General features: G+C 42.6%; 1 protein-coding gene across 1 annotated transcript in view; it reads right to left on the reverse strand.

The window, feature by feature from the left end:
* Znhit6 (zinc finger HIT-type containing 6) overlaps positions 1–13609 on the reverse strand; it is a 42927-nt gene that overhangs the window by 23937 nt on the left and 5381 nt on the right. Inside the window, exon 5 of the mRNA XM_075981150.1 lies at positions 3627–3730. Within this exon, the coding sequence (XP_075837265.1) occupies positions 3627–3730 (104 nt within the window). The remainder of the gene's footprint in view (positions 1–3626; positions 3731–13609) is intronic.

Raw genomic sequence — 13609 nt, forward strand, 5'->3', positions numbered from 1 at the left:
AAATTGTGCTGACTTTGCTAGTATGCCTCAAACCGCAAGTGATGACTGCAGTATCCAAGTCTGTAGTTAAGTTGGAAGGGAGTTAGCTTCTGTGAAGAGCGTAATGTGCTCTGACTGGTGATGGAGAACACTAGGAAGCTACTGAGTCTCAATGCTGAGCACCACTCCATTGTCTCATGCCACCACTACAATGAGAACAGAACAGGAAGATGCTGAGACCACATTCATACAGCTTTCACTCGTGTAGACTGCCATACTTGTTCTATTTATTATAACTGTTGCTAATCTCTTAATGTACCTAATTTATAAATTGAATGACAGCACAAGTATGTATGTACGGAAAAAACTATACATACAAGATCTGGGATCACAATGTAAGGAATCTCTGGAAGGCTTGGAATGCAAATCCTATAGATGGAAAAAAGGAGGAGGGAGAGTGGACAGCCACTGTATGGTATATATGTATATACATTTTATATTTTACACAGTAAGTCTGCAATAAGCATTTACATATATCTTTAGTCACTTGATACTTTTGGCAATCATTCTAAATGAGTACATTTCATTTGGGAGGCTGATGACTACTTCCTTTTCCTAGCTATTAAGTCCACTGATAAATTCCTAGAAGAACTGCTTGGTTAGTAAGTGCTTACATGCCTCCCCATCACCCCTTTCCCACCACTTGCCCTTACCTTTCTATTAACCAAAAGGCCCTCTGTGACATTAGGCAAAGTTGGCCCAATAAGCTGAACACCTCTAAGTAAGATCACAAGATCAGTGGACAAATAACTAGAAAACTCTACTCTCCAGCAAAAGGGGAGAACGAGGAAAATTTATCCCAGTTTGGGGGGTGGGGAGAAAGAGAGAGGCATGTAGAAAGAAATCTGTGCTGTGACAATGTTTCATGCAGTCACAGGGATTAGGTTCTGGTGCTGAGAATGCAGCTCAGAGGCACAGCACCTGCACGGTATGAGTGAGGTCATGGACTGGTCCTCCTGCACCAACTTTACTACACATGTCATTAAGATCTACGCATTTCACAGTATGCAAACTACTGCATCAAAGGAAGAATGCAAGCAGCTACTGAGCTCTGGCTAATAATGCTGAAACACAGAGGCCAGTACAATGATGCCTGCAATAACTTTGAAATGCCCAAAGATGGTGGACTGAAAGATGGATAGATGTGATTGTGCTGGCTGGTTTTGTCAACTTGCCATAAACCTAGTCACATCTGGGAAGACTGGCCTGTAGGCATGTCTCTCAAGTTCTTGATGAATGACTGATGTGGGAGCATCCAGCCCTCTGTGGATGGTATCATCTTTGGGCAGGCGGTCCTGGGGGTCATAAGGAAACGGGCTACACAAGCGCTGTGGAGCAAGTCAGAAAGTGGAGTTCCTCCAGGGTCTCTGCTTCAGCTCCTGCCTCCAGTTCTTACCCCGACTTCCTTTGATGATGGACTGTTATGTTGAAATGTAAGGAAAATAACGCCTTTTTGCTCCAGGTTGCTTTCGGTCATGGTGTTTAACAAAGAAATGGAAACCCAACTAAGACAGTGACTGAACAATTAAATTATACTGGGGAAAATTCAATGGGCAAAACTAATATATAAACATAATAGTTGAGGTGGTTAACTTGACATAAGGCAGCAGCTGTGCCCAAGGGAGGTGGAAGAAACTTGGGTGACAGTGGTACCCTCCTCCTAGACAGTGGTGCACTAGCACACACATCTGCATCCCAGTCTCCAGAGGAAGAAGCAGGAGATCACAAGTGAACAACAGTGAGTCCAGGACAGCCTGGGCTGGACAAGACCCTGCCTCAAAGGAAAAATAAACAAATACATAAAAGGAAAAGAAACTAAACTATTAACAGACAAACCTGGAAAGTACACCATAAAATTTAAAAGGTTTCTTTTCTCAGGCAGGGTCTCACTACACTCTCTGTGTGGCCTGGGACTTGTGGTCACCATATTTCAGTCTCTTGAGTGCTGGGGTAATGATGTACCACCATGCCTGGCTCACGTTCTTTACAGGCCTCCACTAAGGAAATTTAAAAGGGAAAAAAAGGACCCTAAAAGGACATAAACATTAGCCATGTAGGCACAATAAAACTACTCCCCTTGCCAGGCAGTGGTATTACACACCTTTAATCCTAGCACTTGGGAGGCAGAGGCAGGAGGATCTCTGAGTTCAAGGCCAGCCTGGTCTACAAGAGCTAGTTCCAGGACAGGCTCCAAAGCTACAGAGAAACCCTGTCTCCAAAAACCAGAAACCAAAAAAAAAAAAAATAAAATAAAATAAACCAAAACAACAAAATACAAAACCAAACGAACAAAAAAACCCTACTCCCCTTTCCCTCCTGAGGAAAATGCTGCACAGGCAGTGCACAGACAGAAAGATGTGGGTTGCAGAGCTAGTTGTAAATGAGATTTGAAGCCAGAGTATTTAAAACAGAAATCAGGAAAGTATTTCCCCCATGGTTATAGACACAAACTACAAGGTGTAACATAATACAGAATGTCTGTAATGCAAACAACATATTTAAATGTCCTCAGTACAGGTCAATAGCTTCAACCAAAGTGTATTTAACTACTGGAGACAAAACACTACAAATACAAGACCAGCCTCACATCTCTGTAATTTCACAAGGAAAACATTAGGGCACAAGTGTTCGGTTTGCTATCTTGGAATGGCCCACAATTAAAATGAAGCCACTAAACCCAGTGACTGATGGAACAATCTTCCCCACATTCCTTATCCAGAGACACAGCGCTACACCTGGAGCCCCAAGAACTAACCTGGGATGACAGTCGCCAAGTAGCACATTATCTATGGACAAGGCACAAACTGGTTACTCTGAAGTATGCCAAATTCTGTGTGTTGGTTTCAAAGTACACAATCCCACATTAGATAAAAGTAGGTAATTACTTTACTTTGGAAACCAACCATGAACAAGGAGAATCAATCTCACTAATATTATGCCTTAAATCACAAATCAAATGAATAATGCCATTTTCTAATTACATAACATAGTTTGGAATGGTAGAAGTTTTATTAAATAAAATTGATCATGATTCTGATCATAAACAAGAGGCCGAGGTACACATGGTTGCAAGCCTACAGTCCCAACTACTTGGGAGACTGAGATGGGAAATCACCTGAGTCAGAACTGACAGTTCTGACTGAAGTTAGGCAATAAGACCCGACATATTCTGATGCTCTAGGTCTCAGAGAGAACTCCACAACACTACTACTAAGCAGGTTCTTAGCCGGGAGCCTTGGTGGTCACCATTAGAAATGCATGCTTTCAAATTCCAAACCAGTCACAAGCATTACTGAGGCACTATCAGAAATATGTCACCAAATTCCAACTTACTGAGATTAAACTACAAGTACAGTTACTGATCTGTTATGTACACTAACATTCCAGAAGCTTCTCAAAGGACATCGAGATAACAAACACATCCCCAAATCTTGACTAGTCGGAGGACAGCAAATATCACTCTCTCTTGTCATCCAGTAACAGTTTACAGATCACATTTTTGTTAGCAATGTTCTAAAGCAAACCAAATCCTAGAGGTTATTCCCCATCAAATCAGAACAGCTATATAGTAAAAGCGAGAGACCTACCTATGGTCAAAAACTGTTGAGTTCTCTTTCCTCTTGCTGAATCCGTTGGGTAGAAGCCTCAAGAAAATACCTTGCTTTCGGGCACGATTTTTCATAAAGAATAGCTAGCAATAAAGCCAAACATAAGTTAATTTCAGAATACCTTACAATTTATAATCGAATAAAGCTATACAAAGAGGGGAACAAAATAAGATATAAAAATACATGTCTCTAACATATGTTACTCCACCCTGAGTTGGTTATTAAGTTCAAGAAGGTAACTCCACCAGATTCTCAATGTTAAAATTAACAACTGAGCCGACTATTGAGCTAAGAAAATAAAAATCACTCAAAGGAAGGGTAGTACTGCAGCTGAGCACGCACAGGACAGCAGGCCACCTGAGCAGCACTGCAGCTGAGCATGCACAGGACAGCAGGCCACCTGAGCAGCACTGCAGCTGAGCACACACAGGACAGCAGGCCACCTGAGCAGTACTGCAGCTGTGTATGCACGGGACAGCAGGCCACCTGAGCAGCACTGCAGCTGAGCACACACAGGACAGCAGGCCACCTGAGCAGTACTGCAGCTGAGCACACACAGGACAGCAGGCCACCTGAGCAGTACTGCAGCTGTGTATGCACGGGACAGCAGGCCACCTGAGCAGTACTGCAGCTGTGTATGCACGGGACAGCAGGCCACCTGAGCAGTACTGCAGCTGTGTATGCACGGGACAGCAGGCCACCTGAGCAGCACTGCAGCTGAGCATGCACAGGACAGCAGGCCACCTGAGCAGCACTGCAGCTGAGCACACAGAGGACAGCAGGCCACCTGAGCAGTACTGCAGCTGCACACACACAGGACAGCAGGCCACCTGAGCAGCACTGCAGCTGAGCACACACAGGACAGCAGGCCACACCCGAGCAGCACTGCAGCTATGTATGCACAGGACAGCAGGCCACCTGAGCAGTACTGCAGCTGAGCACACACGGGACAGCAGGCCACCTGAGCAGCACTGCAGCTGAGCACACACGGGACAGCAGGCCACCTGAGCAGCACTGCAGCTGAGCACACACAGGACAGCAGGCCACCTGAGCAGTACTGCAGCTGTGTATGCACGGGACAGCAGGCCACCTGAGCAGTACTGCAGCTGTGTATGCACGGGACAGCAGGCCACCTGAGCAGTACTGCAGCTGTGTATGCACGGGACAGCAGGCCACCCGAGCAGCACTGCAGCTGTGTATGCACGGGACAGCAGGCCACCTGAGCAGCACTGCAGCTGAGCACACACAGGACAGCAGGCCACCTGAGCAGCACTGCAGCTGAGCACGCACAGGACAGCAGGCCACCTGAGCAGCACTGCAGCTGAGCACACAGAGGACAGCAGGCCACCTGAGCAGCACTGCAGCTGAGCACACACAGGACAGCAGGCCACCTGAGCAGTACTGCAGCTGTGTATGCACGGGACAGCAGGCCACCTGAGCAGTACTGCAGCTGAGCATGCACAGGACAGCAGGCCACCTGAGCAGCACTGCAGCTGTGCACACAGAGGACAGCAGGCCACCTGAGCAGTACTGCAGCTGTGTATGCACGGGACAGCAGGCCACCTGAGCAGTACTGCAGCTGAGCATGCACAGGACAGCAGGCCACCTGAGCAGCACTGCAGCTGTGCACACAGAGGACAGCAGGCCACCTGAGCAGTACTGCAGCTGCACACACACAGGACAGCAGGCCACCTGAGCAGTACTGCAGCTGTGTATGCACGGGACAGCAGGCCACCTGAGCAGCACTGCAGCTGTGTATGCACGGGACAGCAGGCCACCTGAGCAGCACTGCAGCTGAGCACGCACAGGACCGCAGGCCACCTGAGCAGTACTGCAGCTGAGCACGCACAGGAAAGGGCTCCCTGACAAACACAGAATACTACCTGGAAAGGAAATGAGCAAAAGATAACACTTAGACTAAAATGAAGGCACGCTCACCAATAGTGAAAGACAAACCATACAAAAGTTTATAACATCCCATCAAGTATTGACCAGTATCTAAACCCCACAAAGACAGCTCAGCAGGCTAACGACGCCTCAGTGGGTAGTTTACTGCACAAGCATGGAGAACTCAGTGGGTAGTTTACTGCACAAAGCCTGGTGTGAGAGCCAAGTGTAGGGATAAGTCCCGCCCCTTAGGGGGCGTGTTCGCCTCGGGCTAATGTCTGCCTATAAATTTGGCGAGCGTGCTCCGAGCTTCCTCTTCTACTCTCCTGGTCTCCGCGGGAACGGTGGTTCTGTAAGTCTATTTCTACATTAAAACTATATATATCTTTACAAACTGTCTGCATTCGTTTACGCCACTACATTTTGGCGTCCAACGTCGGGCTATTTTGCCCTCGACTCAAGCGGGTAGCCCGCTAGCTAACACAGCACCCTCCTGGGTGCTGTTTTTCAGTTCGTGACTCCGGCCCTAGTGCCGAGTCCGAGACATACTCGGCCACACAGGCCCATTCTGCCTGCCTTGGCTAAGTTTTACAGCGGAACCCCACTGCCTGAATTAGCGGAAGTTTAAGTACCTGCGGTTTTGCAACAAAAGCTGCCACAGCGGCAGATTTGGTCTGACACAAAGTGACTTGGCAGGGCAGTGGTGGCACACGCTTTTGATACCAGCACTTGGGAGGCAAGGGCAGGCGGATCTCTGTGAGTTTGAGGCCGGCCAGGCAGTGGTAGCACACGCCTTTAATCCCGGCACTTGGGAAGCAGAGGCAGACGGATCTCTGTGAGTTTGAGGCCTGCCAGGCAGTGTTAGCACACGCCTTTAATCCCAGCACTTGGGAGGCAGAGACAGGCGGATCTCTGTGAGTTCGAGGCCAGCCTGGTCTACAAGAGCTAGTTCTAGGACAGGCTCCAAAAACACAGAGACCAACAACTAGCAGGAACCGATCATTGCAGGTAAAAAATTTTTTCTTTTATAAATAAAATGTCTGAACACATTACTGTTCAAGAATTTAACAGTTTTTTTAATTATACCATGTGGGAGATTTTACAAGAGGTGTCTGTCACGCCACCTCTATGGATCCTTCTGGGATTCGTAGTTTTCATTGGCACCAAATGGTTTGATAATAGAAATATGATAAAGTCTTTACGAGACGAATCCAGGATTCTTAAGGCAGAGATAGAACGCTTAAAAACAATTGAGAATGATAACAATCTTCTCAAGAATCAGTTTGAAGTTCTCCAGACTGATAACAATCTTCTCAAGAATCAGTTTGAAGTTCTCCAGACTGATAACAATCTTCTCAAGAATCAGTTTGAAGTTCTCCAGACTGATAACAATCTTCTCAAGAATCAGTTTGGAGTTCTCCAGACTGATAACAATCTTCTCGAGAATCGGTTTGAAGTTCTCCAGGCTGATAACAATCTTCTCAAGAATCAGTTTGAGGCTCTCCAGGCTGATGTTAAGGAGAAATTCATTACTATGGAAGAGGGAACAGCTGATCTGGATCGTAAGGTTCAGTCCCTCTCTGTAGGAACTGAAACATTAGTGGCTGATATTAAGAAGAAATTCATTACTATGGAAGAGGGAACAGCTGATTTGGACAATAAGATTCAGTCCCTTTCTGTAGGAAATGAAACATTAACTGAGAGAATCAAAACTGCTGAATGTGACAATTGGATTTTGTCTAAAGCTTATGACAAATTGATGGAAAGAGTGTCAATACAAGAAGGCACAGTTTATGCCATAAAAATTATGTCCAAAGATAAGATGTTATCTCTAACGGACAAACTTCATACTTTAGAATCCTCAATGAAGGCTTTGGAACATAATTCTGGACAGGAGATTCAGACATTGCAGAAGGCAATAGTGAATAGAATTGAAAAGATTGAGGAATTTCTAAATTCTGATGAAGAAGAGCAAAGGGTAGAAGGGCAAATTTTAACTACATCTGTGGGTAAATCTCTCCGGGACAATTTCCACAAAGCTCTACCGACAGCTCTACCTGCCTTTCCAGTAATAACAACAGAGAAGGTGGTTGGTTCCAGAAACCCTAGGGTCATCAAGGAGGATACATGGGAGCCTGTCCGTATGAATGACCTCAAGGAAATTAAACAGGCTGTCATGACTTTTGGGATGCAAGCCTCTTTTGTTAAAGAGATGCTAAGATCTTGGGCCACGACAAACAAAGCAACCCCCTTGGACTGGCTCCAGCTGAGCTCTGCAGTACTTGAGAGTGGACCACAATTGAAATGGCAATGCTTATTCAGGCAAGAGGCTAAACTCTTAGAACAGCAGGAAAAAGCAAAGGGAATTGACATTTCCCTAGATAAAATTCTAGGTGAAGGGCTCTTTTCCGACCCTCAGGAACAAGCTAATTTGGATGAAAACACACTCTCCATGTGTACTACAGCAGCCTTAAGGGCTTGGGACAGGGTACAAGACCCAGGACAGAGAATAGAATCATTTGTCAGAGTTAAACAGGGTCAGAGAGAACCCTTTAGTGACTTTTTACAAAGATTAACTAAGGCTGTACAAATAGGGATATCTGACCCAGAAGCAAGACGTATAATGATTGAGTCTTTGGCTTATGAAAATGCAAATGTGGAATGCAAAAGGATTTTGGGGCCTTTAAAGCTCAGATCAGCGCCTTTGGAAGAATGGGTCTTGCATACACTCAATGTTGATACGTTTGATTATGGCACTGAAGCATGGGTAGAAGAAGCAATTTCCAATGGTAAAAGGAGACACCAGAATACCAAATGTTTTAATTGTGGCAAAATGGGTCATATGAAAAGGAATTGTAGACAACGGATTTTCAGAAATAATAATAATAATAATGCATCTTTCAGAAATAATAATAATGATGCATCTTCTAGAAATAACAGAAATAGGAGGACTCAGCCTTCAGGTTTATGTAGAAGATGTGGAAAAGGCAGACATTGGACGAATGAATGCAGGTCTACAAGAGATAGACAAGGCAACCTGATACAGTCAGGAAACGTGAGAGGGGGGGCCTCACAGGCCCCCATGGCAAACATGGTTCAGTCATATCCAGTTTCTGCAGAGAACGTGCCTCATCAGGACAATTAGGAAGCCCCATGCCTACTGTTACAAGCAATAATGATCAGAAAGATAAGTTACGTGTGTTTTGGCAAACTTCTATAAATGATCAAAGACCTAAACTGAGAGTGTGTGTAAATGGCATTTTTATTACTGGCCTGCTGGACACAGGTGCTGATGTAAGTATCATTACCCCAGAATCTTGGCATCCGTATTGGCCTCTTCAGAATGTAAATGTTCAGCTCCTGGGAATTGGAACCCTATCTCGAGTAAGGCAGAGCACGAGATGGGTTGAATGTATAGGGCCAGAAGGACAAATAGGAAAATTAAAGCCATATGTAGCCAATATCGCATGAATTTATGGGGTCGTGACCTATTACAACAATGGAATACCGAAATTAACATTCCTGCTACTTCTAGAGCCTATAGTTCTGAGAATAATATTAAAAGATATTACAAACGGAGAAAACCGGCCATTCGGGCTGTACAAGAACAAGCAATTGATGTCCCTTCAGAGATACCAACAGCCTTGCCTCTAAAATGGTTGACTGAGAAACCAATATGGACAAAGCAATGGCCTTTAGCTGAGGAAAAGTTACAGGCTTTAGAACAGCTGGTACAAGAACAATTAGATGCTGGACATATAGAAGAATCTACCAGCCCTTGGAATTCTCCTGTATTTGTGGTTAAGAAAAAATCAGGTAAATGGAGAATGGTGACAGATCTCAGGGCCATCAACAAGGTTATTCAACCTATGGGCCCTCTGCAATCTGGAATTCCTTTGCCCTCTTTATTACCAAAAGGATGGCCTCTCATAGTTATTGATTTAAAGGATTGTTTTTTCACCATACCTTTGCAAAAAGAAGATAGAGAAAAATTTGCCTTCACAGTGCCTACTTATAACAATTCTCAACCTTCGAGGAGGTACCACTGGACCGTTCTCCCCCAGGGTATGTTAAATAGCCCCTCCCTGTGCCAATATTTTGTGAACCAACCATTGCAAATAATACGCAAGAAATTTCCCAAATCTATAGTATACCATTACATGGACGACATCTTGTTATCCGATTCAAACATGGATACCTTGAACAGACTGTTTGAAGAAATAAAGATACTTTTACCTAAATGGGGATTGCAAATCGCTCCTGAAAAGATTCAGAAGGGAGATTCTGTTAATTATTTAGGTTATAAAATAGGTTTGCAAAAAATTAAGACACAAAAAGCACAAATTAGGAGAGATCGCCTACGGACTCTTAATGACTTTCAAAGACTGTTAGGAGACATTTCCAGTCTACGACCAGCTATTGGAATAACACCTGATCTAATAATTCATTTGAACAAAACCTTGGATGGTGATAAAGATTTAAACAGTCCCAGAGAATTAACAGCTGAAGCAGAAAAGGAACTGACAATGATTGAGGAAAAATTACAACAGGCACACGTGGACAGGGTGAATCCAGAGCTCGATTGTATTCTTGTCATACTACCATCAAAAATTTCTCCTACAGGAATTTTAATGCAGAGAGATGATATTATTTTGGAATGGATCTTTTTACCACATAAACCAAGTAAGAAACTGAAAACTTATGTGGAAAAAGTCTCTGAGTTAATTATAAAAGGCAAGCTGAGACTTCGTCAACTAGCAGGCATAGACCCAGCAGAAATTATAGTGCCCTTCACTGCTGATGAACTAAAGAAATTATGGGAAGATAATGAACCATGGCAAAGAGCTTGTGCTAATTTTTTGGGAGACATTAATAACAACTATCCAAAAAGCAAGCGGCTTAACTTCATAAAGAGAACTTCTTGGATTCTTCCTCGAATCGTCCGTGATGCTCCAATAACTGGAGCCCGTACATTCTATACTGATGCCAATAAATCAGGGAAGGCAGGTTACAAATCAGAAGACTTGGATAAGGTGGAACAAAGTCCGTATAATTCTGTCCAGAAGGCAGAATTATATGCCATTCTTATGGTGCTAAGGGATTTTAAAGAACCTATTAATATAGTTACAGATTCACAATACGCAGAAAGAGTTATTTTACATATTGAAACTGCTGAATTTATACCTGATGATACTGAACTAACCTCATTGTTTCTCCAGGTTCAAGATTTGATCAGGAACAGGCTTTGCCTTATGTACATAACACACATCCGATCCCATACGGGTCTGCCAGGTCCTCTAGCACAAGGTAATGCAGAAATTGATCAATTACTGATTGGTAGTGTGCTACAAGCCTCTGAATTTCATAAAAAACATCATGTTAATAGCAAAGGTTTGAAGAAAGAGTTTTCAATTACATGGCAACAAGCTAAGGAGATTGTAAAGAAATGCCCTACTTGCTCTTTCTATAACCAAACGCCACTGCCTGCAGGGGCTAATCCAAAGGGCACCCAAAGGGCACCCAAAGGAATGAAATCTGGCAGATGGATGTGTTCCACTTTGCAGAATTTGGCAAATTAAAATATGTTCATCACACCATTGACACTTATTCAGGCTTTCAGTGGGCAACTGCTTTAAGTTCAGAAAAAGCTGATTCAGTAATCACTCATTTATTAGAAGTCATGGCTATCATGGGTATACCTACACAAATAAAAACGGACAATGGTCCTGCTTATGTTTCTAGGAAAATGAAACGGTTTTTTGATTATTACAATATCAAGCATGTTACAGGTATACCATACAATCCTACAGGTCAAGCAGTCATAGAAAGATCAAATCGAACTATAAAAGATATGTTGAACAAACAGAAAGGGGTGGAAAACACCCCTAGAAATAGGCTACATAATGCTTTGTTAACCTTGAATTTTCTCAACGCTAATGAGAAGGGAACAACGGCTGCAGAAAGACATTGGATAATGGAAAAGTCTACTGAACTAAATCAACCAGTTTATTTCAAGGATGTGCTGACCTCACAATGGAAGCCAGGATATGTGCTACGTTGGGGAAGGGGTTTTGCTCTTATCTCCACAGGTGAGGAAAAATTGTGGATACCATCAAAATTAATAAAGGTTCGGTTTGAAGAAGAGAAGCCACTTGGAAAAGATAAATAACAATTCTTTCATAAGGATGGCGAACATACTGATGGTAAGAAATACAGATAGGTTTGGAGGCGGGGTTCTTTTCTTAACTCCACAGGAAAACACTCATCTTCAAAGAAATTAAGGAACCCTGAATATTTAATTACTGATGGATGGACACATTTTGTAAGTATTAATTTTTATTTATATATCTTATTAAACATTTCTTTATAAATATATAGAGCTGGTTTTGAAGTTGGACTCTGGCTCAGTCCTTCTCCAATTCCAAGCCTGTTAGTAAGAGAAAAACTCCAGAGTTTCTGGAGTTTCTGTCTCATGTCAAGAGCCATGATATGAGACAGAAAGAAATATGAGTTTAGAAAACATCCTTGCTTTTCTTCATATCTATCATACTTTTCATTGAATATATATATCATGCCTTTTATTGAATATATATATGTATGTATATATATGTCTATATGATTAATGTTTAAGTTTTTCACAATGAACAATGAGTTTTTCCCGAAGTGACATTTGAAGTTTCCAGGAAGAAGATGGGGCCCCACAACAACAACTCTACCTGGTTGATATGACGTCATGATACTGATAGCGCTACTACAAGACCTGTTTTGGATACCAGCTGCACAAGACGATCCCAACTTGGTTAGCTGAAATGGTGCACATCTTGTACAACATTCTGGCCAGACCTCCACAAAATACTCAGAGACTATTTGCAATTTTAAAAGACATTGATCTTGAAATTTAACCATCATTTTACTTTCACAGGATCCCCCAGAAAGAACGTCGCCCCCATGACAGCTGGAAGTAATTCTAGAGGACGACGTCCCCTCTCCCAGTAAAGTTTACCCCTGGGTTTAGGGACATCATTTAGGGGTTGGGAGGTTGGGGGAGGAATTTTATAAGCTCAGGGATCATTTTGAAAAAAAAAAAGAGGGAATGATGGGATTATAGATTTATAATTGTGAGTTACTGCTTTTAGACAAATATATTGGTATCAATTCTTGTATATTGAAACAAAGTTAAATTATATTGACTATTGTATGCATGCATGTTTCTATGTCTGTTTAAAACATTTTTATGTATTGACATATATTGTATTGATATATATATTGTATACATTTACCATATTGCGATGTACATTTCTACCTCTGATTAAGATACTTATATAATGTTTGTGCATTGATATATATTTACCATATTGCAATGTATATTTGTACAGTGTTTATATTTGGAGGTCATTATCCTCATTTGTTACACAGTTGTTTATTGTCTTTGTCTTTAAGTTAGATAGATATTGAGAATTATATAGATAAATAGTCATCTAAGTTTGTCATTTATAATCAGACTAATCAGGTTCTTTAGATATATAGAGATTATACTCAGTATAGATAGATAATCTTCAACCTCTTCAAAGAGCTGTAGAAAATGGCCTTTAATCTAACTCAGAGTTTCGTGATAGTGAGACACAATTGCTCCTGGCAACACCACTCCATTCCCGAGAGAATGTTGAGCACCAAAGACACTCCACCTGGAGCCTTTCTATTTGGCAGAACTGGCCTTTGGGCAAAGAATTGCCTATACCTCAACCACTGACACAGATACAGAGCGTGCATCAAAAGATAAAACAGGACTGTCATATCCTGCCAAGACAGGGTAAGATAGTTTTGAAAAGTTCCTTGCCTTTAATAATGGTATGTCAGTTATGTTAGGCCTTAGCCAAAATTGGTTGACTCAACATTGCAAACGAGACTTTGGGTGATTGCCCAGGTAGTCAGTTGTCTGTCAATTGTTGCACATTTTGGATATATCTCGTTTGTTGAGTAGTGTTTATTCCCTTCTCAGATCTTTGACTGAGTTGAAGATTATATAATTGTAGTTACTCTTTACATTATTTGGACTCCTTGAGATAGAATGTTTA

This window comes from Microtus pennsylvanicus, chromosome 7 (genome assembly GCF_037038515.1).
Source record: "Microtus pennsylvanicus isolate mMicPen1 chromosome 7, mMicPen1.hap1, whole genome shotgun sequence".
Taxonomy (NCBI): domain Eukaryota; kingdom Metazoa; phylum Chordata; class Mammalia; order Rodentia; family Cricetidae; genus Microtus; species Microtus pennsylvanicus.